General features: G+C 49.9%; 9 protein-coding genes across 9 annotated transcripts; 5 read left to right on the forward strand and 4 right to left on the reverse strand.

Annotated features, from left to right (window-relative positions):
• Positions 1-686: 686 nt before the first annotated feature.
• On the reverse strand, positions 687-1772 carry COCCADRAFT_109610 (uncharacterized protein; the record flags this gene model as incomplete). The annotated part of the gene is made up of 1 exon (XM_007719238.1): positions 687-1772. One exon carries the CDS (start codon positions 1770-1772, stop codon positions 687-689), a length of 1086 nt encoding a protein of 361 aa, XP_007717428.1.
• Positions 1773-2685: 913 nt separating this feature from the next.
• On the forward strand, positions 2686-4259 carry COCCADRAFT_41182 (uncharacterized protein; the record flags this gene model as incomplete). Its single annotated transcript, XM_007719239.1, has 5 exons — positions 2686-2745; positions 3046-3243; positions 3559-3698; positions 3824-4070; positions 4179-4259. 5 exons carry the CDS (start codon positions 2686-2688, stop codon positions 4257-4259), a joined length of 726 nt encoding a protein of 241 aa, XP_007717429.1.
• Positions 4260-8263: 4004 nt separating this feature from the next.
• On the reverse strand, positions 8264-9127 carry COCCADRAFT_109617 (uncharacterized protein; the record flags this gene model as incomplete). Its single annotated transcript, XM_007719240.1, has 2 exons — positions 8264-8832; positions 8884-9127. 2 exons carry the CDS (start codon positions 9125-9127, stop codon positions 8264-8266), a joined length of 813 nt encoding a protein of 270 aa, XP_007717430.1.
• Positions 9128-10055: 928 nt separating this feature from the next.
• Positions 10056-11010, forward strand: COCCADRAFT_9329 (uncharacterized protein; the record flags this gene model as incomplete). The annotated part of the gene is made up of 2 exons (XM_007719241.1): positions 10056-10113; positions 10163-11010. The coding sequence occupies 2 exons, from the start codon at positions 10056-10058 to the stop codon at positions 11008-11010; spliced, it is 906 nt and encodes a 301-aa protein (XP_007717431.1).
• Positions 11011-11608: 598 nt separating this feature from the next.
• On the forward strand, positions 11609-13185 carry COCCADRAFT_9330 (uncharacterized protein; the record flags this gene model as incomplete). Its single annotated transcript, XM_007719242.1, has 3 exons — positions 11609-11677; positions 11740-11836; positions 11894-13185. 3 exons carry the CDS (start codon positions 11609-11611, stop codon positions 13183-13185), a joined length of 1458 nt encoding a protein of 485 aa, XP_007717432.1.
• Positions 13186-13308: 123 nt separating this feature from the next.
• COCCADRAFT_109621 (uncharacterized protein) lies at positions 13309-15093 on the reverse strand (the record flags this gene model as incomplete). The annotated part of the gene is made up of 1 exon (XM_007719243.1): positions 13309-15093. One exon carries the CDS (start codon positions 15091-15093, stop codon positions 13309-13311), a length of 1785 nt encoding a protein of 594 aa, XP_007717433.1.
• A 4232-nt stretch (positions 15094-19325) lies between these two features.
• Positions 19326-20865, forward strand: COCCADRAFT_30444 (uncharacterized protein; the record flags this gene model as incomplete). Its single annotated transcript, XM_007719244.1, has 4 exons — positions 19326-19445; positions 19498-19633; positions 19683-20358; positions 20412-20865. 4 exons carry the CDS (start codon positions 19326-19328, stop codon positions 20863-20865), a joined length of 1386 nt encoding a protein of 461 aa, XP_007717434.1.
• A 733-nt stretch (positions 20866-21598) lies between these two features.
• COCCADRAFT_109624 (uncharacterized protein) lies at positions 21599-22654 on the reverse strand (the record flags this gene model as incomplete). Its single annotated transcript, XM_007719245.1, has 1 exon — positions 21599-22654. One exon carries the CDS (start codon positions 22652-22654, stop codon positions 21599-21601), a length of 1056 nt encoding a protein of 351 aa, XP_007717435.1.
• A 3021-nt stretch (positions 22655-25675) lies between these two features.
• On the forward strand, positions 25676-26203 carry COCCADRAFT_109622 (uncharacterized protein; the record flags this gene model as incomplete). Its single annotated transcript, XM_007719246.1, has 1 exon — positions 25676-26203. A coding segment is annotated over one exon (528 nt), but the record flags the coding sequence as incomplete, so codon positions are not given.
• Positions 26204-26761: the final 558 nt, after the last annotated feature.

Here is a 26761-nt window from a genome sequence, read left to right on the forward strand (position 1 = left end):
AAGATACTCTAGATACTACTTAACCTCCTATGTTAATATATATTAAGATGGTTACATGGTGGTAGAGCTACACGCTTATAGAGGTGCACAAAGTTAGTGAAGTGACCGACTCGCTTGCCTGACCGACTCGCTTATCCAACACGTTATGTATGTATGCGGAAACTGCCAGAACGGAAGGTATCTCCCCAAGTTTGGCGAGCACGAGTAACCACGGGACAAGTCATCACCCAAGCAGGCAGTAGTAAGTACGATTTTTATGTTTTTAATTCATGAAAATTCCTTCTTTGGGGAGGCATTGTTAAGAATGCATCTTGTTTTGCTAAGAAATGAATAAATCGCTAACGACAGATGAACCGCCCCAACCCCAACTTGCTATGCGAAAAAATCGGTTGCAAAAGCAGACCAAATGAAAAAAAAAATGGAAAACCTCAAGTTTTTCTTTTTGGCAAACAAAAGACGTAAAAAAAATCCGCGTTTTTGCTTTTCAAAGCTTTCCAGATTCCAGTAAGGAAAACGACAAAGAAGATAATGAGAAATGTAGAGAAGAAAAGAAAACGCCATTACAAGCTTTGTAAATACTAGTAATCTTCAGCGCCAGATTCCTATGCAGAACAGGGGGCAGGACTGTGAAAAAGAACATGGGTCGTTAAGAGACGTGACGGAACAACGAAGAAAAAAACACTCTCCTATAAGGAGTTCTCCGTTTGGACGAGTTCCTCAAAGGCGTCTCGCCACTTGCGGGTTTCCTCCTTGGAGGGCCTGGGCAGAGGCTTGCGAGCGTAACCACCGTAGCCGTAGTGAGCCATGAGACCAGCTTTGGTGCCGATGATGCCTCCTTGGATGGCAGCCCAGTCACCCCTAGCCACGACAGCCTGGAGCTTGCGTGCTTCGGCGAGGTGGCCAGACTCGAACAGTTCAACTAGCTTGACGCACGTCTTGGGGGCAATGTTGGCCATGCCGCCGATGATGCCGGATCCACCTCCGATTAGTGTCTGGAGAGTGAAATCGACGGATCCGCCCATGCACATGAAGCCGGAGCCTGGGTCGGAGACGGTGGCTGCACGTGTTGCTGACGCAATGCGGTTGAGCTTTCCAGTGTTGCCGCAGGTCAGCTTGCAGCCGACAATGTTGGGATGCTGGGCCAACTCGATGATGACGTCCGAGTTGAGATCAAGACCCGAAACGGCGCCTGGGTAGTTGTAGATGAGAATGGGGATAGGAGACGCAGTGGCTACATCGTTGAAGAATTCCTTGACAGTGTCCTTGGAAAACAGGCCCTGGTAGTAGGCTGGTGGCAGTACCAAGGCATAGTCTCCGCCAGCCGAGGCTGCCTCTTCACAGAGTTCGATGGCTTCGCGAGTAGACTGGGCGCCACAGCCGACAATGATGGGCATGTAGCCAAAACCTGCGTCGTCGAGAGCCTTGCGGGTAGTATTTGTGATGAGGTCACGCTCCTTGTGCGACAGATGGACAGCCTCGCCATTGGATCCTTGGGTGGTGATGCCAGCAACACCAGCTTTTGCCAGACGGACTGCGTGGCTAGCTACCGTTTCGACATCTACATTGTCCGTAGCTGGGTCGAAGAATGCTACGGTAGGAACGTAGATGCCAGGGACCAGCGCCCGCCGGATACCAACGTCAGCAGAAGTCATGGAGTTGGTGTCGATGTCGTTGTAGCGGTCAGCCAGGTAGACAGATTGCACAGAATGGTGGAAACCCAAATCTTGAGTGAAGCTGTTGGCAGGAGAAGGGGCGTCGTGGTGTGGTGACATGATATAAGTTTTTTTGAGAGTGTGGAGAAGAAAGTAGGCTTTTATACTAGCAAAGGCTTGTAAAGAGAAGCGAGACTTTTTGGCAAAGAACTAGCGGTACGCTGAAAAGGAAAAATGGGACGAATACGTCAATGGTGGATGGATGTTTGGTCAAGAAGCCAGATAGCGCAGGTACTTAAATGTTTGCAAACGCCGGACCTGGCCTGGCACCCTCTCCCAAGGGCAACGAGGAGCGTGGGGGTCCAGCTGACGGGCTTTGTCAGGAGAGCTAGCGACTGCAGGCATTTCAGGGTAACGAGTAACGAGCGTGTCCGAGAGGGATGAGCCGGCACTTGGGGGTGAAGGGCAAAGGGGCGGTGACAAGCGCAGCCTGTCCGAGGCAGTCCTGGCCTGCACGTAGCCGATGCCAGGCACCGCTGGCTGGGCCTTAGTTTGCTGGGTGGCTTGAACGGGTCTAATGAAGACGGGGCGTCTTACTGATTGGAGCGGCGTTTGTTTCTTTTCGCTCGTGCAGCAACAGGAGGGCAGGGGTGGGGAGGCTGTGATGGTCGGATCGTGGCCGGATGTGAAAAAAAGGCCAAGGGCAAGGGCCAGGGCAAGGGGGAGCAGCGCCTTGTGACGATCTCTGAGGGTCCATTGGGGTCTGGTGATAGGCTGGCGGGCGCCACTGCTGGCCCCATGCGAAGGGTTGGCGGAATCAGAGGAGCGTTGATGGATACCGTTCGGGCGTGGTAGTGTGGGGGTGGGGGAATCGTGGCCGTCCGGTGTAAATGGGTGCGGCGGGTCCTTGTCCTCACACCATCTGGTGATGCTCCTCCTCCTCCGCCTCCTCCTCGTCTCCCCCCCCAGGCCCAGTCGCCCCAGCCGCCGCTAGAGTTTGGCGGGCCTTTTGCTCGGAGTTGCAGCAGAGCAGATGCAAAGGCCAAGGGGGACGAAGGATTGTCCAGCAACGCTGCAAGACGTGGCAGGCCGTGTGAAGCAGGCTCTTGTCACCAGACCATGCGGCACCAGTCCGGCCGCCGTAATCCCCATGCGACCATGACATGGCCTCGAAACCTGCCGAAAATAGTGGAGGCACACACACATACGTACGTGTGTATCAAATATGTGCCTCGTTGTTGCAGAGCCTGGCCAAGATGACGATCGATTGGAGTCGGGAGAACCCCCACGCCCATTACTCTCTGGTGGCGGGGGGCCCAGGCCCGAGCGTCTCCCCTCTGAGGCTCTCCAACACACGTTTCCATACTGCGCATTCGCCCGCCAGCACCGCTAGGTCCATGTCCTATCACCGCCATTGAATCGTGTACCTAGCCATCTAGGCCAATTGTGGCAGCAAACGTGTTTGCACCATGTCAATACACGCGTATGTCGACATATCAACAAGGGGGCAGAGCGCGGGGAAAGGTGCCGAACGAGCAGACTATCCTACTCGACATGCCCCGTCCAAACTGACTTTGGCATCATGACGGCGGTGAGCAGGGTCCGTCGACATGGCCCCAACCTTGCTTTTTTTCTGCAATATCAAAACGATACGGGGGTGGGTAAGACGCCTCCTCGTGGTACCTGATCCTCCGCCGTGGACTGTGAACCGGTGTATCGCTGGCCCCCCCCCCACGCAGCCGCTTACCCCGACAATGGCAATCAACTTCGCCCCAGAAAAGTCCGTCTCCGAATCATCCCGCCAAACTCTCCTGGGTCGGCGATACCACTCTACTCTACGGAGGCAGCTTCTTTGTCTTGCGCATGTCCAGCGAGCGGTAACATTCATCAACATGCGCTGCCACAGACATGTCATGCACCCCGGCGACGCCGTCATGGTGGCACGATGATTGGAAAGTCTATACCCACTGCATCGCCAGCTGGATGTAAGTATGCTAGCTCTTACCTAGTCTATATACGTGGTCTCTTGACCCAGAACAAGTCCGAGTCGGTCCAAGTACAAAGACGACCAAGACTGGCAAAACCACCCATGACCAGCGTCTGCCATCCAGAATGCACAGCCTCGCTCGGAGCGCCATCCGAGCCCCGAAGCCTGGAGCGATGCGATGCAGCCAGCAAAGACCGACGCTATTACCCCACATTTTGGCGATCCTGGTTCCCCGCCTTCTTACCACGTTCGAACACTCGCCGCACACGTTGAACTCGTCGCCGCACCAGCCTTCTGACTCGCATAGCCTCCCCAAGCTTTCCATGCCATTGCTCTTGTCCTCGTGTACCGCCATTCCATGCATTGACGCCCTGAGATATGCATGTCACCCCGGGAATGGCCGTCTTGGATGCTGCCCAAGTTCCGTCTTTGTGTGCTGGCCAAAACCCATCACGAGACCCCTTTGAACAGCACTAATTTGCTTCTTTCTTCACCGCAAACACTATATGCTACTGACGGACACCATCAATCACCATGAGCCAGCAAGCATATCAAAAAGTCACCGCTCCCCACCCGACAACAGCCCATCTCACGCCGGGAATAGCGATAAAGAGGGGTGAGGATAAGGGTCAGGCATCACCTTGGATCATGCGGGGCACATGCAACCCTGCGAAGCCAGACCGCCGTCCATGTCCACATCCATCGGCGACTTGCCCAGCCGACGGCATTCGCACATGCTTTTGCGGAAAACATTTCTGACACTCGTCACCATGACATGGTTTCGTTTCCATCTGTCACGGCCAGCCACACACACACACACACACACCGATACTGCCTCTATACATACTGCAAGCGTAAGCGACAGAGGACAAGCACAGGTATTCCAAGCGCACACGCACATCGCAAACTCGGTCTGGCCTTGGCTGGCAACACCAGCTACAGGTACTGGTGTTCAAGTCTTCGCCCCCCTTTTTTGCTTTACCTGTAGTTTGCCGATCATTTGTCATGGCTGTTCGTGGGGGTCAATTGCCATTCAACGTCTGCATTAGGGAGAACGGCAGTTGCGGCCGCTGCTTGTTTGCCACGCCAATTCCGTTTAGCAAGGAGCCTCAACATATCTCAGCCAAGCTGATCGGATGGGATCCTCTCCACTGTCTCGGCGCGGGATGTCGCCTATACCCACGCTCTTCCCCCGACCTCAGGCTCGGGTCATCTCTACCCGTCTGTTGTTGCCTCTCCAAACATTTCAATCATAGACCGCAGTTGGAGCTGAATGATATTGCTGACACGATCAATGGCTGTCCCATTGTTGAGAAATTCGTATTAGCATCTGGGCCTTGCAGATCATTGAGTAAGTAATATGCTATAGGATGGATTGACATTACGATGGGCAGCCTGAGCAGGGGTCAAAATTGGAGACAAACAACCCCATGCAACAATTGGCTAGTGTCTCTCGATGTTGAAACTGCTGCTCTGCACGTCTTTGGACAACTATGCGAATTCGCATAGGATAGGTCCATTAAAATCTTGAATGCAATAGCCCCTCTCTACGGATGTCGGAATATCCAGTTGCCGGGCAGCCCTAATACGTAGATCAAGTGTTGGCATCTCCAAATGCATTCCTACAGACTGAGGGTTGACGTCTAGCCACAGACAGTCGATAGACGCTAGAGTCAAGATTTTTCACAAACCCACCCATGCAAGCGAGTATCTGCAAGGATCCTACGTATGGGCCAAGCTTTCGAGTCCATCGATCCATGACAATCCAAAAACACCATGTCTATCCTAGTTATTTGCTGGGCAGCGCTTGCGCGTAAGCCACAGATCCATATCATTACTCAACTCTGGCGGCAAATCCGGAGTGTAGTCGTATCGGGCCATATTGGTGCCATCGGCGTCAGTGGCTGCGCGTATATGGCGCATGTCTGCGGTCTGCGCCAAGTATAGCACATGCGCATCATAGATCCTCAACAGATCGTATAGTCTTACCCCATTGCGAAGAATCATCAGGCATACCTGCGAGCACGGGAATACTACTCGATCTTGCCAGACAGCCTATGTGTGTACAAAAACGGCATTGTCGGTTTGAAGGAAGTTATCCGCGCTTGACGGGTATAGTTCGGGTAAGGCGGAAACAATACATTCAATGTAACCGTGCAACATACTATCAATTTACTTCAATTTATCTGGAGTAAGCACACTACTTCTCAGCAGTCGTCCAGTTCGCGTCTGCGTCAATCACAATTCCCTATCACAGCCATCCCTCTTTCGGTATTTCGACACGAACAACACGCCAAACCAAGTTTTGAAGACCTCCACATGTCGAAAAACTCTTCCCGTCTGGGGTTCTAGTCGCATGCCCCTCGCCAGACCCTTGCGCTCAGCCGTTTATGTAGTCCATGTAGCGTGCACATGTTACCAAACCTCGGTCCGAAAAGGCAGTGCAGATCTTCCACCAATCTCGCTCTCCACTATTACAAACCAACCAGCTCGGCAAAGCACATTGCTTCTCTGAACGGTATGCACTTCCCCAGCTCTTGGCAATCGCCTTTTACGTCCAAGTACATACATGACATGTTGCGGTTTATTTGGTCGACTGATAGTAAATCGCGGCAAATGCGAAAACACAGGCAAGCTAGACGACTGCATTGAAAAGGACATGTGCGAGAACTTGATTTGTGAGTATCATGTGTTGGAGTTGCAGGATGCATTACCTAATGAAGGAAGATTGGACTTGAGGCATTGTAGGCGTTGCCCATGAACTCACAACCTTGCAGAAATTATGGTTTGACATCTGCGTCATCGCGAGCATTTAGACTCCGAATGAGGCTCTAAACTCGCACTACTCTTTTGGGAAAAACTCAATACACTTCATCTTTTTGTTAACTAAAACAACTGTAGTGTTGTCATTTACATATTTTAAAATACGCATTTATGTCCCTAGACTAACTACACGAGCAATCGAAGCATACTCACCACTCAACCCGGCTCACCAAACTACATACTAACGACAAAAAGACCATGTTGAGAATGGACACCATGCCCATCGCACACAACCCCCCCCCCAATCCCTCGACTATCCTCCCATACTCCCATCTCACCATCCACGCAACCCTCGTCATCCCACCCCAACCACACCGCCACCTCCAACCTCACCATCATCTCACCGACCGGAACCCGGAAGACCCCCCTCGTCAAACCTCCCCCCCCTTACATATACCTTCCGCCCTTCCCCGCCAACTACCCCCTAGTCCCCAGTCCCACCTCAAAGCCAGCGCAAACGTTTTTTTTTGGTTGCGTCGCTCAACCTTGTTTCCATTTCACCCCCACACCCGCGCTTGACGCAAACGTGGGGGTTAATTCCGTTACATTCGGTAAGGGTTATCCTGCTATTTTTCTGGCAACGCGCCGAAGTTGGACCGTTGGCTTGCTTCACTGCGATTGTGAGTCGGATGTTCCGATCGGGAGTTGTTACTGTTGTGTTAGGAGTTTTCTTGCTTGAGCTTTTTTTTTGGATGGGTGCAGGGGTACAGGGGGGAGTTGGGTCGGAGTTTTAGATGTTTGGGCTTGGACGTCATGTGGTTGTGTTTTTTTAGACGGCTTGGGCGTGGGGGTTTGGCGGTTGAAGATGTCACGTGGGGTGGTTATCTGGGAAGGTATAGCATGTATGGAGTTGTTTTTTTTTAAACTGAGGAATAGGATGGCTTGATGCCGGTATGGAAGAGATGGTGATGCGTAAGCTGGACATTGTACACACAGCCTTTTTTTTTCTCGTTTATTATTGGGGAGGTAAGAAAAAGGGCGCAAACGACGCGTAAGTAGGCGTCATGGTCGAGGGACATGTGTTGTCCGACTGGGTTGTTTACAGGGATAGGCGCGGGCAATCCCATCTTGTATAGTTGGTTTGCGGGTTACTTCCCCGTCTTGATCCGAGGTAAGCGGTGATGATGTGCTTAGGTGGGTTTACGGCTGAGCAAATGGGGTGCGTCGGCGCGGAAGTGACGGGCTTGGTGATTATCGGACCGTTTGGGGGGTGTTTGGTAATTTCCTTGTTTGTGACTTGACGGGTCGGAGTGATGGTATAAGGAGTGTTCGGTGGTTTTTTTTTGGGAGGGAATTGCGCTTTTTCCCATGTCAGCTAATGGGTCTTAGCTGGATTGATGCTGGGTTGTTGATTAACTTGTCGGTGTGGTGAAGAGTATGTTGTCGGGTTGTGGAACACTCAGTCCCTGTCCCAGAAAGCATTCGTCGCTGCTAGTAGTCTTGAAGCCTTCTTATGCACTTCCATCGGCCGAGTCACCAAGTAGACTTTGCGGCGTCAAGCTATAGCAATGGTTATATTGATGCTATCCAACTATTTACAGAGTACACACTCGTGCTTTTGCCAGCAAGTAGCACGTTGTAAAATCCATACCCAAGTCAACAACTCATCGCTCCAGTGTTGCTGGGTTTCCCGAGAACCACTTCCAATATCACTGTCACGTTAGTTACAGACTTGTATCAGTCCCTTAATTGAACGAACTTGCTCACCTTAACCTTATCACCCAAACCGCCCGCCACATCGTGAAAGGGATATATCCGATGCCCAGGTGTTTCTGAGCATCCACCCGCAACGAGGCTCTGCCTAGGCCGCTCCAGAATTGCGCGTAATCAGGCTGTTTTTGACTACCACGGTTTTCTCAGCTCCTGGCTTTATGGGACGTTCTGGCTGCCATGCATTTGGTACTGGCACATCGTTTCGCAGCCCAGCTATCCTGACGTCGCTCCAAACTCGTGTTGCCGGAGCATTTTTAACTTTCGCCCATATGTAGGCCAGCCTATCCATACCCCTCAATCTTATTCCAACAACTGTATGCGTTTCCGTTGCGATCCTCGTGTGAGGGCGATCTAGCTCTGTCCACCGCTTGGCGTCTTCTGGGTGTATCGGCTGCAGTGCGATGCTGGTTCGTTGGGCGATGACTACTTCCTTGATAGCCATGCCAGTTCCAGGCCCTGAGTATGTTGTAGGGAGAAGGGAATTGGTAACACGACCATCCTCTTCGTGTGCGCAATCTGTCAACTGGAATTGAAGAGCCGAATCCAGACCTATTCTTGCGTCCGGCAGCTGGCCGCCGTCGATGGTACAAGAACGGCCGGACTCGAAAAAGAGCTGGATGGTCGGGAAGAAAGTATTCATGGTCCAGTAGATGATTTCTAGCCCTCATCAGTCTCGTTGTCTCCACATATGGTACTGGTTGTATGTACTTTCGTCGACGAGTTGGTTGGCCACGACTGTCGATCCAAACTCGGCTGTGTGCCCCAGATTGACGTTTTTGGGAATGAAGCCGCCTTGGATTATGGTTTCCACCGTCGTTGCTTCGGATCCTCTTCGCTCGTCGTCGTTCGCCAAAGCCTCGCTCAGCTCGTCCCGGGGTCTCAAGGGCAGTCCCAGCTTGCGCCGATTTACCTCTCGCCATAGATCTTCGACCGGGCATTTATAGTATTCCATATGACGGAGCTGCTAGCGGCTTGTGTGGAGGTCCTGGTAGAGGTTTGAGGCGCGAGATCCCGCGCTGTGCCTCTGATTGGTAATTGTGGCTATCAATCAATTAAGATGTGATTGTAAACAATGAGAAGACTAATTGTGGTCCAAATTCAAAGTGAAGGAGTGTATTCAGGTGCTAGGGGCAGTGTTTGTTTTCACGTGCAGCTTACAAAATTACTCTACGCTCATTGGGAAGGAGTGGACGTCAAGCGATCCACAGTGAGAGGAAGGGACACCCAAACTTCTCGTCATGTCTTCCACGTCATGACTCCTTGTCAGGCTTGACAGTCTACGGGCTCAGACAACTCTCTTGTTGTGCGGATATCGCAACCAGCCTGTAGCAACCAGACTCTGTTTGTCAGCCACCGCGCGGACATTTGTTGGGCATTGACACTACTTCTGTGTAGATGTTCGATTTTATATTGCCGTAACTACTATGTATGCTGGCGTTACCTTGATTTCAAAACCCATAAATCAGCTGGATCATGACCCTTTCCTTCACTTACACCCCTTCACCTACAATTTACGATGTGCACGTGTTTCACTCCATTGCAGTTGCAAGCTCGAAAGAGATTGCGCTAGAGTCTCACTCACCCTTTTTCAGTTCACGATTTGGTATATTCCCGTAAAATATTTCGTGGCTATCTGTTAATTTCACGTCATACTGTATGTTAGACAGGCAACCACTGAGAGGCGCACGCTGAGACCCATGCAACTTGGTGAAAGGTAGCTAGGCGTATATCATTCACTGACCTGTCACCTGACCGGCCACCTTGGCACACTCCCACTCACATATATATTCTTGACACTGTGTCCATGCTTCTGAGCTCACAGTGCGTCTGCTTTTCGATATCAAAAGATCAGCTTACAATCACTACGCATCACCAGCAAGATGACACCAACAACAAGGAACGTCCAAAGCTTTTACGACTTCCTTGCACACTCTGCAGGTAGGCACCCTCATCAAGACATTAGCGGTTCTTACTGACTATATCAAAGAGATCCGAAATTTCATATACGAGTTCGCCATCGCTGCCGGAACACCGGACACACCAGAAGGCGACGTTCTAGTTCGAGAGGCTGTCCCAGAGCCATATGCAACACGTCCCTGGAAGTTTTTCGGCCTCACACAGACCTGTAGGCAGATTCGGGCTGAGTTTCGTCCGCTCTGGATGCGAAGCACTTCCATTCGGCTCATGGGACTCGAGGCTTCAGTGTCGTTCATCTCGACCTTCATGCCGACCATTGCTGAGTTCAAGCATGCACCAGAGCGTTTCACCATTGGAACGCAATATGAGATCGGCCAAGATTCTCAACGTGATATAACACTTCTATTCCGCATGAACGCACTCTGTCCCTATTTCTGTATTAGCTTCGCCCCGTTTGAGGATATCATGGGGCGACCACCTCCAGACGAGAGAATATGCACCTGCTGCGAACAGTTCTTCAACCCCCAAACTGGAGAGTGGAGTGGCACCGGCATCGAGGAAGATTGCACATGTATACCTTCAGATGCCGACTTGCAGGACCGGGCGGACTGGGAGGGATTTCATGACGAAGAACTGATATATATGGACCCTCTTTACGAAATCCAAGGCTCCAGCGAGGCTTGGTGGAGAGATCTGCAGGATAACAAGATCTCAATCTACATGACCGCCTCCTTGGTCAATCTTGTGCCAAGATTCCGCATTGTGTACAAAGCACGGAGGCTCAAGAATGGTAGCAGCCGTCGTCTTATAAGAGGGCTACGGGACGGATGGGGTCTACGCGTTCTCAGAGAAGACTACGATAATGTAAAGTTTTGTGTACAGTATAGAAAGAGCAGTGAAGCAAGAGCGGCGACGTAGAGGTAGAGGTGTTGCCTAAACTCACAAAGGCGCTGATTGTATGATTTGGATGTAGACTTATTGCACAGCGGTCTTTTGAATATAATTAAACTAACTCCTCAGCCTCATCTCCATACAAGACAGTCAAAGTGATGTTTAGTATTTCTTGACATATCGAACGCATGGCCGCACAAGTCACCACACACAATTCATCACGATAAACATATAGAAACAACACGGTTCAATTCCAGCTCTAGTAATCATACCAATCCCCAAATCTATGCCCTTAATAAATGTGCGACGACCACTGAAGCCCGAAGTTTGTGGTGGGATATGTATATGGTGTGAATGCGAGCCGACATGATTGGCCAAACGAACCTTGTCGATCGCGCATCGCCCGATCTCCCCCGGCAGATATCGATGACGCTCCAAAGATGAGATATCCACAAACACGACCCAACGCGGCTAAACAGCATGATTGCTTTAGCCACAATGACGCCTACTTTCTCGACACACCAGCGGATGTGGCTGCCGGATTTCAGAAGCTCGTGATGCTACTCTCAACCACAGTCGCGCTTCACGTCCGGAACACCATACACCACCGTATGCTGTGACTATCATGCCTACACAAGATGAGCGCGCACCGCTATTGCAGCAGAGATATAGCGAAGAGGGACAGCCTTGTACAGTACGTCATCTTCACACACGTGATTCAATACACCAAATGAAAGATTTACTGATTTGCGATAGCATCTGCGTATCGAAGACTTACCCAGCGATGAAAACCCACGAGAATGGACCAAAGGCCGGAAAATGGCAAATGTGGCTGTCATAGCCCTCATGTCAAGTACACACACCAAGCTACCTTCTTCCTGCATATCCTTTGGCTAACAAATATATTCAGTCCTCAGTCCCCTGGTCTCATCTATGTTCACGCCAGGTATTGCACAAATCGCCAAAGACCTCAACTGCTCCACAACCGCTGTCATCGGCACGACGACTGGCTTCGTAGTTATGCTAGGCATCGGACCCTTGATTCTCGCACCTCTATCTGAGACGTTTGGCCGGAGGAAAATCTATCTCACATGCTTCTGCATCTTCACGCTCCTCCAAATTCCCACCGCACTTGCGCCCAACATCGCCTTCTTGATCACAGTACGAAGCATCACAGGGTTCTTCGGTAGCGTAGGCATTGCAAATGGCGGCGGCACCATAAGCGATATGTTTTTGCCCAACGAAAGAGCGGGTGTGTTTGGCTGGTATCTCCTTGGTCCCCTTCTAGGTCCCACCCTCGGACCCCTGTTCGGAGGGCTGATCGTCCAACGACTTGGCTGGAGATGGGTCTTTTGGATCATGACCATCGTCTGCTTCATCAACACGCTTGCTGGATACTTTTTCCTCCGCGAAACGTACGCACCCGTGATTCTGAGCGGCAAGAAGGCAGAGTTCGAGGCGCAAACGGCTGAATGGGATGCCACGAAGTACTCGTATGAAGGCGAGGATGCGCGACCCCTACGCGAAAAGATTTCACAGGCTTTGAAGCGCCCTCCGAAGATTTTTGCGCAGCCTATTGTTGCTGTCATGGCGGTATATCAGGCTCTCATCTTCGGCACTACGTACAGCATCTACACGAATATGCAGCCCATCTACGAAGATGACTACGGGTTTTCGACTGAGCAGGTTGGGCTGCTCTATCTCGGACCAGGCTGTGGCTTCCTATTTGCAGTATGGTTTCTTGTCCCACGCATCGATACAGTGTACAAGTCACTCACAGCCAAAAACCACGAGAAAGCTCGACCTGAATTCCGCCTGCCGCTGGCTAACATCGGATCCGTCTTTATCCCAATGTCTCTTTTCTGGTTTGCTTGGGCAGTCGAGAAACACACGCACTGGCTCGTCTCTATCGCTGCGACATTCTTCTATGGCATCGGACAGGTCATGATTCTCAACAGCACGCAGAACTACTTTATTGACAGCTTCGAAAAGTACGCTGCAAGCGCGATAGCAGCTGGTACTGTTTTCCGCAGTGTAGTCGGTGGCATTGTTCCCATCCTTGCGCCTGCGCTGTTCGAGAAGTTGGGCTATGGCTGGGGTATCAGTACATTTGCATTCGTGAGCTTACTCCTTGCACCCGCTCCGATCTTGTTTTATATTTTTGGGGAGCGACTCAGGGATCGTTTTCCCGTAAGCTTGTAGATCATGGATCATGATGGTTATAATGATAGTTTGAGTGGAATTTCTAAAGTTTGTTGAACGTGATCAAGGATACGAATTTGCTCCCATCAAGTGCTCTCGTAACCTTCCTCAGAGCACTTCCATTCAGACCACCTCAAAAGCATCTATGTCCCCAGTAGGCAGGTCGGGCACGCCTACTGCACGCCTCGCCGCATCAATCATAGCTTCCACAACCTCAGGCGGGTAATTCCTCTTGAGCATCACTCTCACATACTCGCTCAACAGGTTCAGTCCCACATCTCCAATCTGTTCCTCAGTCAACTTCTCATACTCTCCTTCCTTCAGATCCATCCTAGCTAACCGCTGCTCCAAAAGAATATCGTATACTCTCACAACACGTTCCATATTCTTCTTGTTGGAGCGACTGTGGAAATATTGACTACGCACAGATTCTGAATCGCGCGCCATGTCTACCCAAGCCATTTGTTTTTGCAAGATCTGGGCTGCTTTGTTGGTTGGAAATATGGAAAAGTGGTGACGGAGAACATGCAGGGCAATGAGCGAGCCAGCGAGGTCCTGAGTGTAGCCAAAACAGTGCATGATGAGTGACGTTATCGCTCCTTTGTCGGCGCCTGCGATACCCATTCTGAAACGATCAGCGTCGTAGCGACTGCGACTTAGAATTCGCCAGGATATCGTCTCTTTCAATAGCTCGCGAGGAGTGGGCAGGGCAGGATCATTCCGGGTGGCGTGATCTCCAAGTGCTAGGCGAAGCGTTTTCCAAAGACAACGGAGACTTGCACCATTTGGGTAAACGCCTTTACTGCCCTCTTGTGGGTTAGTGAGGGCTTTGTAAACCATCCAGGCTTCACTGTAAGCACCCTGGCGACACTTGTTGTCCATGATGACGTTCATGATAGTGGCATTCGGCTCAACAGTCGTCTCCCTGAGCTGACGGGTCAGGTACTCAACATGTTCCCATTGCAAGCTCTTAGCGTGATGTTGCATGATCAGAGCGAACGTAGTAACATTGGCTGCAGGAACACCTTGTACAGTACCTGCACCCGTTTCGCGGTCGATAAACCTCTTGTCGATGCTACCGGTCTGTGGATCCGATGAGTGTCTCGCGCGGGCTTTGCACGCTTCATCAATCATGCGCCATCCGATGTTCTCGGCCTTAAGAATATTGGGGGTGTCCTTTGTACGTATCAAAGCTTTAAGCAGCATGTTGAAATGGAAAGTTTCTGGTTGATATCCTCTCTTCAGCATCACATCCAGGATTTGAGCAGCTGCCTCCGGTGCCTTTTCCACAACAGCGGACTTCATCCAATCTCCAAATATATGACCGTGATAAACAGGCGGGAGAACTGAGATGGCATTGAGAGCGATACTAGTCATCTTGGAAATGTCGGTGCCAAGATGATACAGCAAATGCAATCTCCTCAAGACTGACTCGGCTCGACCAGTAGCTCCGCTGACAAGCAAATAGCCACCCTTGACCATGTCCTGGAACACTTGCTTTGCGTCGGTCAGACTGCGGGCCTCCAGAAATCCCACAAGCCAAGCGTCATAGTCCTCGGTCGTGCAGGCGTCGCCTTTCTGCTCTCTCATCTTGACGTATATTTGCTTTGCAATATGATGGTGTTCTTGGAGATCCGAGCTTGTGTGAGCGCGAAATACAACCATCATAACAGATGTGTCCCAGCTAGGATACAGACGGAAGAGCTCGTCCATAATACACCGGCTGCGATCTACATTTCCAAAGAAAGCATGTAGCTTAGCTCCAATTTCTAAATGTTCCGGGCTATGGCCATGTGTTGCACTCTCAGGATCCGAACTATGGTCCTGCTCCCATGCGCTGATAGCGTAATCTTCCCTGCCACTAAGAAATACTCTTTCGAGATATCCGGCCCTCTGCCCAACAGTCATGGTCTGTCCCACCTTCTCCATGTCACAAAGAAGCTGCTTCAAGTGGGCCTTTCGGTTTCGGTTATTGGGCGAATCAGCAGACTGGGTCGTCCATAGTAGATCCCAGGCTCTTTTCGAGAGACGTGTCAAAACTCGAGGATAGATTGCTTTTGATAGCATATATGCCCGCCACAAGGGTGCGCGAAGACTATCATCACGGCCATCGGTGGCACTGACCGACCGTAGTATAATGTGAAGCCTTCTGAGCGCATATAGGTTCTTGGAATGACCATCTTCCAGAGCGATCAATGAGTGTTGTATATTTGCGAGCTTCTTAAGCTCTGCGGTCCGAGTTATGTCGCCAAGGGCTGCCTCCGAGTCAAGCTTAGGTCCATTCAGCGTCTTAAGTAGACCGGTGGGTTTTTGTATCGTCGGATTCCATTGTGGAACGTATGTCGGTATTTCGCGAGGGAGCGTTCGGAGAAAGCGCGTCTGGAAGTGTGGAGCGGAGTAGGATGGGCATCGGAGTCGACAGAGACCGAGCATCAGCCGGCACAGTCGCGAATGGGCGAAAATAAGAGAACAATAACTCAATTTCGTCGCATTTCAAGGGATGACGGTTGTGCCTGTTCCCAAGTTCTCACTTTCGAAAAATGTCCAATAGGCGCTAGTGTTATCGATAAGGATGACGTAACGCATATTCACGTGATGCTGTACACGAAAGTCTAGGCCCAGTAACAATGCTGAACGTCTATCGCTTTACTTCCTGGTTTCGTGGATACGAAATCCTCTGGTTTCTATCTCTCAGCCTTCCAATTTGAAAAAAAGTGTACTTTATATGTGTGGTTCAGAATGACCAGACTTACTTTCAAAACTAGAAAAAAACCATGTGAAGGAATATTGAATATCTGCCACCGTCTTCTTAGAATTACACAACTCCATGGTATTGGTATCCGAGAAAGAAGAGCAGGTTCCAATAGCCACTCCGAGAAGAGTGCCGTCATTATGTGTAAAGATCTACGCTACTTTTCATGACCATTTCGACATCGCCTGAGAGCTTGAGAAAGTCATGAGAGGGCATGTAGTTGACTACGTGGAGTATGGCGAACAAGTTATTCCCGCTCGATCGAGTGTACACTAGACACAACCTGGGGTTTTCTAAGCCCATGAGTCGATGAGATGTGGAGCCGTTTGTTTCGGTGTTAATTGAATGATCGTACGGGAATAGGAAATCAAGAATGCAAATAACAAGAAAAAACCATCACGTTATTGGGTTTTCAAGATGAATAGGAAACCCCCCTCGGCCGACGGGGTTTCTGATGATCGAGATCCCCAAGATACAACCTTTGTTTCGCATGTGGCCGGGTGACGCCGCAATAGAGTTTGCATGGTGTGTGAGAACATCTCGCTTCGCCACAATCAGGCGACAGATGCAGATCAATGTCAGAGATTTTGAAGCCGAGGATGCGCCTTGATCACAATATGTAGTTTGGAACTGATATCGGGATAAGAAAGATTCCAGGGAGTGAATACAGTGGCAATGATTTCGAGCGGAGCAATGGAAGCATGTGTAATAGCCATGTTTGGATCGCGGTGTCTCTTCTCGCCGACACAAGTAAATACCTTCATGAATGGTTGAGAAGCTGTGCATCTAAACACCTTTTTCTTTTCCAGAGATCCAGTTGCATATGTATACATCAAAAATGCCGAACGCTATCATCGGAAAGCGCACCAATGACAACACAGCTTTGTATATTCAGCGAAATACAGCCAATGAGGGGATGTGCGGTGTCGATATAAAGACGCGTACTGCATGGTAATGCGACCCTTAAAGATGTGCTAACAAGCAATCCATTCCTTCCCGTAGCTCGCACCGTGGTGATCGCCGACCGCTGGCACGTGGGTGGTTAGTAGAGATGCGCGGCGCCGATGACCAACCGCTTACAACGATTTGCAGAGCGATCGCCCAACCAAGGCCCGAATGTAGTCCGGCAGAGGTGCGAGAATATGTCATCGCTTCCCGGCTTATGTGCGGAACTTTCCATCACTACCAAAGCATCGCGCTAAAAACTAAGCTAGATAGAGTACCAACCCAAGGTAGAGGCAGGTCGGAATGTGGGTTGTGGGCGTAGCTTGACAGACAAGCGCATGGAGTAGATGGAGTAGCGGTAGAGTAGCTATGGAGTGTCCATAGACAGGAATCGGAATGTGGAGATCGCCTTGCGTTGTTATTCCAGTCCCTTATCTTCAAATTTATACGCATGTATCGTTGGTATAGAGGAATCACCGATATTTCTCGGAGGTGCCTCGTTCCGGTGAAGAGCTTCAGCTGTCGTGGCTGTGCCCACATACTGACTTCCATCGACAGGACTGAGTGTGCGTGCAAGTATACGCTATTTTACATTCATGTGTATGCGTGGATCAAATGCATGTAAATACCCTGCATCGAGACCGTAAGGATACGAATGATGAACGCGGGGATGTGATGCTTGTGCTTGCGAGTCACGACGTTGGGTCGCGATGTTCGGCCGACATTCAACCTTAAAAAGACTGGAACACTTGCGTCACAGCCGCCACTGTGGTCGGACGCGATGCATGCGACCCGTAAGAAAGGGGCAGGCGTCCTGGAAATCTTAATTCACCCTGTCGCGTGGCCTCGTTTCAATGTCGTGTCAGGTATAGTATGTAAGACTGCCCTATCAACCGGGGGTGCTTTGCCTTGTGCTATAAGATATATGGTTTCTACAATTTTGATACTTCGAAGCGACTGGTTTCTAGATTCATCGGATAGAAATTCGGGAAAATAGAGCCCCTAACACGTGGAGTGTGTCATGTAATGGATGTGAGTGGTAGAGAATTTTCGGGTGTGGCGTCCTGGGTTCGGAGAGATGCCTCCTAGTTCTAGTACCGTTTGCCATTGGCACCCAAACGGTAACTTGGCTAGAGGATGCCAATACGTGTGCAGCCTATCGTCATTGGAACGAAACCAGAAGAGCTGAAAGAACAAACTAGCAAAGGATATTGGAGGGGTGGCGTGTGTCATGTAGGAGGCGCCCTGCACTTTTCTCCCTCGTGGAGACACTAGACTGACACTCAGCCTTCCCAGGAATAGACCGGTTGGCTCTGTAAATCCCCTTGTTTCACGCCCCCTAGAGATTTCGCATGTAATTGACATTGACATGTGCCAAATTGCGGGATGCTTATGCTTGTACATATCTGCTAGGAAGAGTGGAGCAGCGGGTGGCGTCGAGAATTTGGGGTGCGGCCCTGGTGGACGTAGCATGTAGGTATGTAAGGTGATCGACACCGTTGCGAACACGATTTGCAAGAAGAAAGTGCCGGTTGCCATGTGGCACAAGCAGCTAAAGCGTACCATAGCCCTTTTGCCGAGAGAACTAAGTATTCATGGTGGACATGCCCACGGGCGGGTGCGGATGGCCTCAACCTGAACGCCTGCATTACCTACTTAGTGGTGGTGCATGCCCAGTCGCTTCTTCCGCCGCTTGGGCGCGGAACCAGACACTATCTTCGGGACACTCTCCGGCTTTGCTATGGGTTCACGATAACCCACCCTGTCTCAGTGCCCTCTAAAGAATTCCAAGCATCGGAAGACGCCAAGTAAGGCTGGACTTTGAAGGATTTCGCTCGGCAAAGGTGCCTGGTGAGGCTCAGCGGCACAAGTCCGGGGCCTGGCTCCTTTCCCTATCTCGACCATTCCTGCATGTTAGGCGAACCCCTTCACTCTTGTGAGCCCACTGTTCGCGAAAAGTATGATCTCCGTTGCCGACCGCGATTGCCCTGCAGGGCCTGCAGAGAGATCCACTTCAACATGTCTGGGGCAACTCCGCTTATCCCAGTCGTAATTTCATCATTGGTTGTATTCCATGCCTGTGGGACCTAGTGCAGGTCCTGCCATGCGTGGAGCAGGGATTACCTCTACGGCAACGGAACTCTGATTGCGATGAAGAATGCCGCTTGGTGAAAGACACTAGATTCGCGCAGGCCCCGCCTTCCACTACGCTATAGTTACCGTCTTCCTTCGCATGGCGCCACGTTACTACAATCGTTCGTCTCTCTTCTACTTTTCTCGAAAGAGCTGGTCCCTGGAGAACAGTGGCTTGGACTGGTTCCTCGCATGATACTAAATACTCTCCGCTCCCCCATGCAGCATCGGAGTCGGGACTTGTTTTAGAACACGTCTGCTTTCTTAGTTCGTTTGTTCAGTCTCGAGTCGCGTGCGGGCGAAAGAAAGAATGAAGTCCCTGCAATTCCTGCTCTCGTTGCTAGTATGGATGCAGCTGGCACTTGCCCAGGGTCAGGTTCCCGATGACTCGGCTTTGATATTAGCAGTGGAACAGCTTCCCGACTGCGCGGTATGTCCCCTCCTTGATGATCCTGAGGACGTCTACTAATACAACTATCTAGCAAGAGTGTCTGGTCACGGCTGTCTCCAAGTCATCATGTGCATTGAACGATGCAACTTGCATATGCCAAAATATGCAATTACAGCACCAAGTCGAGATTTGTGTACATAAAACATGTACGCTGAGGCAAGGGCTGAGTGAGTGTTTCTTTATCGTGACTATGAGCACCGCTAATTTGAAATCCAGTGACCAAAAATGCGACCATGACAGTATGTCACGCTCCGATACGTTATAGAGGCGAGAGTGTCCGCGTATCCAACATTATCATTGCGGTCTTGACCGCTGCCTTCGGTCTTACTAGACTCTTTTATAGAGGATTCTTCTCTGGTGGCGAGTTCGCGTATGACGACTGGTGCGTTGTCGCCGCTCTGATTTCAGGAGCACCGTCTGTTATCATCATTGACCGGGCTGTCGTGCCCAACGGACTCGGAAGAGATATTTGGACGGTCCACCCTGACCAGATCACCGAGTTTGCCAAGTATCTTTTCGGATTGGAAGTACTCTACTTCTTCCACATCGCTTTATTGAAGCTCATGCTCCTTTTCTTCTTTTTGCGGATATTCCCAAAGCAGAGCATCAAGAGAATCATTTGGGCAACTATCGTCTTCACCTGCCTTTACGCCATCGCATTCATCACCGCGTCGATTTTCCAATGCCGACCGATATCATACAACTGGTGGAAATGGGACGGAGAGCACCAAGGTCAATGCATCAACATCAACGCCCTTGCGTGGTCCAACGCCATTATCAGCATCATCACGGATATTTGGATGCTTGCTGTACCCTTGTGGGAAGTTTTTCAGCTACAGTTATCCTGGCGCAAGAAGTTGAGCGTAGCTATTATGTTCTGCGTGGGTACATTGTGAGTTTAGCCCATGCCCATTGAGAGAGCTCAAGTACTGATTTTACATCCAGCGTGACCGTCATCTCCGTTCTTCGTCTACGATCTCTTGTGACTTTTGCCGCTTCCAGTAATCCAACATGGGATCAGGTCGACGTCATCACTTGGTCAAATCTCGAGCTCAACATCGGCATCATGTGCGCCAATCTACCAACATTACGCGTCATACTCGTACGATTGTTTCCCAAGATCCTGGGTACAACCAGAGCCACCGACCGAGCAGCTTACTACGGAAATGGAAATCAAAGTTTCGGAATGAAGAAAGAGGATGTTGCTTTAGCAAGCAAGGGAGGAAAGTCGTTCGGTTCGAGGAAAGGAGGTGATCCGGATGTCATCACATATACGACCACTTACGAAGTACGACATACTGATAGCGATGAGCAGTCGCTTGTGGCACCGGATATGGGTCGATTCGGCCAGCAGAAGCCAGCGAACCAAAGTAGTCGCACAAGTATCTCAAGCGTATAATTTCATAGTTTTATTATATCTCTTTTAATATCAAACCAACTATTCTTAGTAAGAGTTCCAAATTCCCGGAATCAATATTCTCATAATGTATCCATGGATAGTCCCAGTGCAGGAACCCCGCCAAAAGGTGCATTGGTCAAGCAGCTACACTATACTCATGACAATTAGAGATCTAGTATTTCTAACCCCGCGTTTCCTGATTCGGATAACAAAGTAGTGTACGCTAATGCCAGAGGCTAAACAAAGGGTTAGCTAGGCTAGGCCCTGTATCCCAGCAATGCTTGACGACACAACTAGTTCAAAATACATAGGTGGTCTCACTTTTATTTGAATAAATCATACTAATATTTCGTAGTGAATATCCTGCCTACTCCTAATATCGCATCTCAGGAGTCGCTATAGTTCTGCCATTGCCGTAACATATAACATCCTTTTAGCCAGCTCCTAATTCTAATGTGGACCTGTTAAAGGTGTTTCTCGACAAGTACTTAACGTAACATGCTGAATACGTCAATTTAATAGCATCTCTAAAATATTTTCATAGGATAGTCGTCACTGGAATCAGCCATAACAAGAAATTTCACTAGTTAGTCTAAAGGGGTGTTTTCAATAGATTTGCGCCATAAAGTGCATATTTGATCAAATGGAAATTAAAAAGTCTATTTATATGATATCGTCTAAACTACAAATACAGGGTATCTTCATCGTCGGTACTTGTTTTCATACCGAGAACCTAGTTCTTGAGCACATATCGGTACCTAGGGAGGCCCTTTTCAAAATCGACAATAACATCGTTGGCCTCGGACATGGGCCTGACCTGGACCCAAGCCTTGAGGTTCGTCTTCTTTGCCAACTCCAACATGTCAGCAATGTGCTGCCTAGTACCGATGAGAGAACCAGCAATCTTCAAGTTCTTGAAGATCAAGCCCATGGGGGAGAAGCTGGGAAGTGGGTCGTCGGGAGCGCCGAGCTGGACAAAAGTACCGTTTACGTCGAGGAGGTTGAGGTACTGGTCGAGCGCGAAACCGCCAGAGATGGTGGAGATGATGATGTCGAGGCCGCCAGCGTTCTTGTTCATCCATTCGGGGTCCTCGCCGGTAGCGATGAACCTATCAGCACCGAGTTCCAGCGCGTCGGCCTTCTTGGAGGAGGAGCGGGAGATGGCAACGACTTCGTCGCAGCCGAGGGCCTTTGCGAAAAGAAGAGCAAAGTGACCGAGACCACCGATGCCAACAACGCCGACGCGCTTTCCTGGACCCGCACCGTAGGTAACGAGGGGGTTGTAGACAGTTACACCACCGCACATAAGAGGAGCAGCGTACTCAGAAGGAAGACCCTCGGGAATAGGGATAGCGAAAGAAGCAGGTCCGCGCCACTTCTTTGCGTAGCCTCCTTGGGCCTTATCGCCAGTCTTGTACTTTGCGTTGTAGGTCATGACAAAGTTGTTGCAGTTGGACTCTTGCTTGGCCTTGCAGGGACGGCAGCTCTCACAGCAGTCAGACTGCGCACCAACACCGACGCGGTCGCCAACCTTGAGGTCCTTGACGGCGTCTCCAACACGAGTGACCTTGCCAATGATCTCGTGACCAACGACGAGAGGGTAGTCTGAGGGGCCCCAGCCAGAGCGGAGGGTATGGATGTCGGAGCCGCAGACACCGCAGTGGCTGATTTCCATCTCAATGTCTGTGGACTCGAAGTTCTTAGGGGTGTAGTCGCCCCATTTCATGTTGCCATCGGCGGCAGAGGGGTCGTGAGCTACCCAGCCCTGGAAGTCGGATGATGAAGACATCTTTCTCGTTCGCTTTTGTTATGGAAAATGAAATGCACAAGATGGGGATTGAGAAATGGTGTTGTAGTTGTGTGAAATGAGATTTGTTGGCTGAATTGGTGACTATACAAGCTACACGGCTCAAGTTTTATATACCCTCGTTTCCTTCAACCTTCTAGAAAATTTCCTGGACATTTGTAATACATCAAAAGACGGTCTGGTGTATGAGGTATGTCCGTATGGATATCCCGGTGTTTTGCCCTTTCGCCGATCTACGCCGTTGGCACCGGACCCACTTTTACCACGTTTTCGAGCCTCAAAGCGGGGCGTGCACTTCTATCACCGTTAACCCCGGCCCAGAAGGTCCGAAAAAGGTTTACATCTGCGGCGACAAGACTGCAAAAATCTCGGACATGGCTCGCAGTGAAGACGTCAACATATCGCGCCCCTGTCCTGAGACGATGTTCGATCTGCCGGCGCAACGTGGCAACCCGTAACAAGGAATGATACCTATGCGGCCCTCGATTAGCTGCCGTTGACGTTTCGTCATTCGAGATCGGCTGAGAGGTCTACTTGCCGATTCGTCAGCTACGGCATCATTACTACGGATATACTGCAAGTTATGGATCTGTATCCATCGAAGAGAAGAAGCTCGGCCGACGTCAGAGGTGCTTCTAGGACGCGGGGCGTCCTAATCATAGGTTAGCCGCAAAATTCTCCGGCCGTAGATAAGATCGGGGTTAAGCGAACACATCTCCTTGCATCACCAATTGCTGCATCGTGCATTCATACCAAACATTTCTGCTATGTCTGCATGCGTTTCCCCTCCACTGATTCTTGATGTTGTTCTCCCAGTATCCTTCTCACTTTCAAGAAGGACGTAAATCAAATTTTCTTCACATGAGTAACTAGTCTGGAGCTATGCTCAAAGTACACGATAAGCTGAAGAGAATGCCGAATTTGATCTTAGGGAATAGCAACGATGAGCATGATTTTTACACTCAAGCAAAAACAAGAGCGTTGTTCAATTGAAACCGGTTGGATCGCCTTGGCACAAAATCTGATCGAGTGCGACGGAACATTCGGTGGAGAAAAGTGATATCTTTTCCTTCTTCTCATCTTGGCATTTGCATCGAGAAGTTGTGAGTTATACATATGCTCAATACCAAACAATATATGAGTGTCGTATTAAGTGTTCATTTCTAGAGAGTTCTGGAATATGGACACTCAAGAGCCGAGGTTTTTGTCGCAGCAAAACATGACCAAGACGGCAGTTTCAAATAAAGGCATTGGCCCTTTCCATGTCAGGATCTATGATCTAGTCTAGTCGCTAGTCCTCAATCGCAATAGCTTCATATTCTAGTTCAGTTGGTGTTCTCATAAGAAGAACTCCCTCACCGTATAGTCGTTTCGACCATACTTTCAATCTAACACCACACCCACAACCATCTGAAATAGAACTTCTCTGCACCAGAACTCTTCTGTGGTTATATGCGAGGCTGATTTCCTATAAAAATCCTCTGCGACATAGGAGATGGGAGATCATAGCGAGCATAATATGTAAACCGGTTTATCTACCGAACCAGTTGGCGTTGCAATCTCTTCACATCCTCGCTCCGCATCGTCATCGCCACATGCAAGCACCATCCATCATAGATTACCGCGGCGCATGAGCAAAACCAATCGGGCCGGTCGGAAAAAAATCGGTAGCAACCGTCCCTGCCAGGCTCTGACCGAGAAAAAAAAACATCCGTCTCGTACTCGGTCTGATGCGCTAACGAGCCGTCCCGCCCAACTTTCTTCTTCGGACTCATGCATTGTAAACCGACGCTAGTCTCAACATCTAGCCCCTTCGTGTAACCCAAATAGGAGAGCCCTTGATCAAGGAACGCAGGGGCACTGACGTAGTGTCTGGTTCGATGCTTTGCTCGCTGCAGGCTATTAAAGGTGCAGGGAGCGTGCAGAGGTATGGTCGCCGAAGTATGGACAAACAGAGCGTTTGCTCTAGCAATACCTGCCCGTAAGGCCGATTGTGTATTTAATATATCTCCAGTTCCGATGGTAGTCCAAGGGATGATCGGCACGGGTTCTGTTGCGGATGGAGATGCTGTCATGACAACACTGATGTGTAGTGAATGCGGAAGATGGTGAGGAGGATACTAGATTGCCTTGAATAACAAGAGAGAAAACGGCGGTGAGCATTGAACAGTTTCATGATTGCAATGAGAAGAAACTCAAAGTGCTGGGCTATTGGTAAACATGTATCAAGATACCATACATCACAACAATTTCCAAAAAAAAGATATACACTGCACGAAAGGCAATCTACATATGTACCAATGACTCCCATAGTTTCTTTGCTAAACACATCTAATCGCAAAAGCTTCCCGTTTCCGCACTTGCTGCCTATGCATCCGTATCTTGCGTCACAGTCTACTGGTGCTTGCGAAAAACCGGTACTGCAAGACCAACAACAACACAGTCTCATGCACCGTGCCACATCCCGACTTTACCGATTATTTCGTTAATTGGGTAGTATCGATGAATGGGCAAGTAGGCCGATCCCAGTCTGAACAAACTGCCACACTGTCCCGTGCGCTTTGAAGCGAAGGGAAATAGGCAGCCACATAGGATAGAATTTTCGTTCATATAATTCCGTGGATGATTACTAAGTGCAATTGTTCATGTAGATGTGTAAGAGGCGTAAAGTTGCATGTCGGCGATTGATCTGATCGGTATGCATGTATCGTGGTTGGCTGGTCAGACGCATGCAGAGGGGTGTTTTCTTTGTCGGCTAGGGCGCCTTACTAATGGTTTGGGACTGGATAGAGATTATAGTGATTGTGCCATACGTGGTGGCGTATTACTACCGTTGAGCCCTTGAAGGCCTGAGCTTTGTATCTCCGGCTGTTGGCGCTTTTTCCTATGATTTGCTGCTCCGATTTGGATGACAAACTGGGTTATCACCATTCTCTCTACCTCGCTCTTTGGATTTATAATGGTTGAGAGAAATACCATCATGTAGTATTACTTGGACACATACAAGACCAGAAAAACGAGCAATCTTGCATGGCGTACAACCAATGCACATACGGCCATGCGCCTCCTTGGTCACCAGACAACAGAGGCAGCCAAAACAGCACATCTTACCAACCCTCAGCCGTATCAAGTTGGGCAGAAAGCCCATTACAAATGGCCATTATATCAGAACCCCAAGGAGGAACTCAGCGTTGGGACTCACAAGCATACGCATATGCAACTGCCAGTTACAAAACCTACGCTCCCAACGCCAGCTTCCAGCACCCCATACCAGACCAAATCATACCCTCCAGCACGGCCTTTACCGGTACCACCTACTATACAACTCTCACATCCCAACACACGCCTACAGCAAACTCTCCATCATCTCAAGCACATCTCCCCTACTATCAGTACGTAACAACCCCCCCGTCTCCATCTCCACCACATACTAACCATCTCCTCGAAACTCCTCTACTACCCACCACGCACCCCCTCCCCCATCAACCTCCCCCAAAATCCTCTGCCCCTACCACTGCGGCACAATCCTAACCGGCACCCACGCCCTCGGTAATCTAACGCGGCATTTGAAAACGCAAGCGTGCACGGGGCCGGGGAGGGGAAAGGGAAGGTACAAGTGTGTGAGTGAGGGGTGTGAGAGGGTTTATGCAAGGTCGGATGGGTTGAGGGTGCATGTGAGGAGGGTGCATGGGGGTATGGGTAGGGAGGAAGGGGAGGGAGAGGGGGAGAGGGGATGAAAGTTCTGGTGGAGAGGGGGTTTGGATAAGGGGAAAGGGAAAAAAAGAGGGAGGAGTTGGGTGATGTAGTGGTGAGTCGGTGGGCATTTCGTACGCTTTGAGTTGTTTTTCAGAGTGTCAGCGTGTGGACTTTTTCTTGGAAAAGAATTCCTCTTTCATTCGCACATTCTCACAGTGATAAATCAAAAAACCACCAACTTCGAGTTTTTCAGAATAGGTGTAATTTTAGCGAAATATATACAAATCCATCCTAAAAAATCGATTGCAACTAGTGCTAAGTCGTGCAGCCCACGCGCTACAGAGCTAGAAGCTGGTAAAGTAGCTAATCTGAACACGTCGCACTTACGAAAAC

The sequence above is a fragment of the Bipolaris zeicola genome (assembly GCF_000523435.1).
Source record: "Bipolaris zeicola 26-R-13 unplaced genomic scaffold scaffold_291, whole genome shotgun sequence".
In the NCBI taxonomy this organism is placed as follows: Eukaryota; Fungi; Ascomycota; class Dothideomycetes; order Pleosporales; family Pleosporaceae; genus Bipolaris; species Bipolaris zeicola.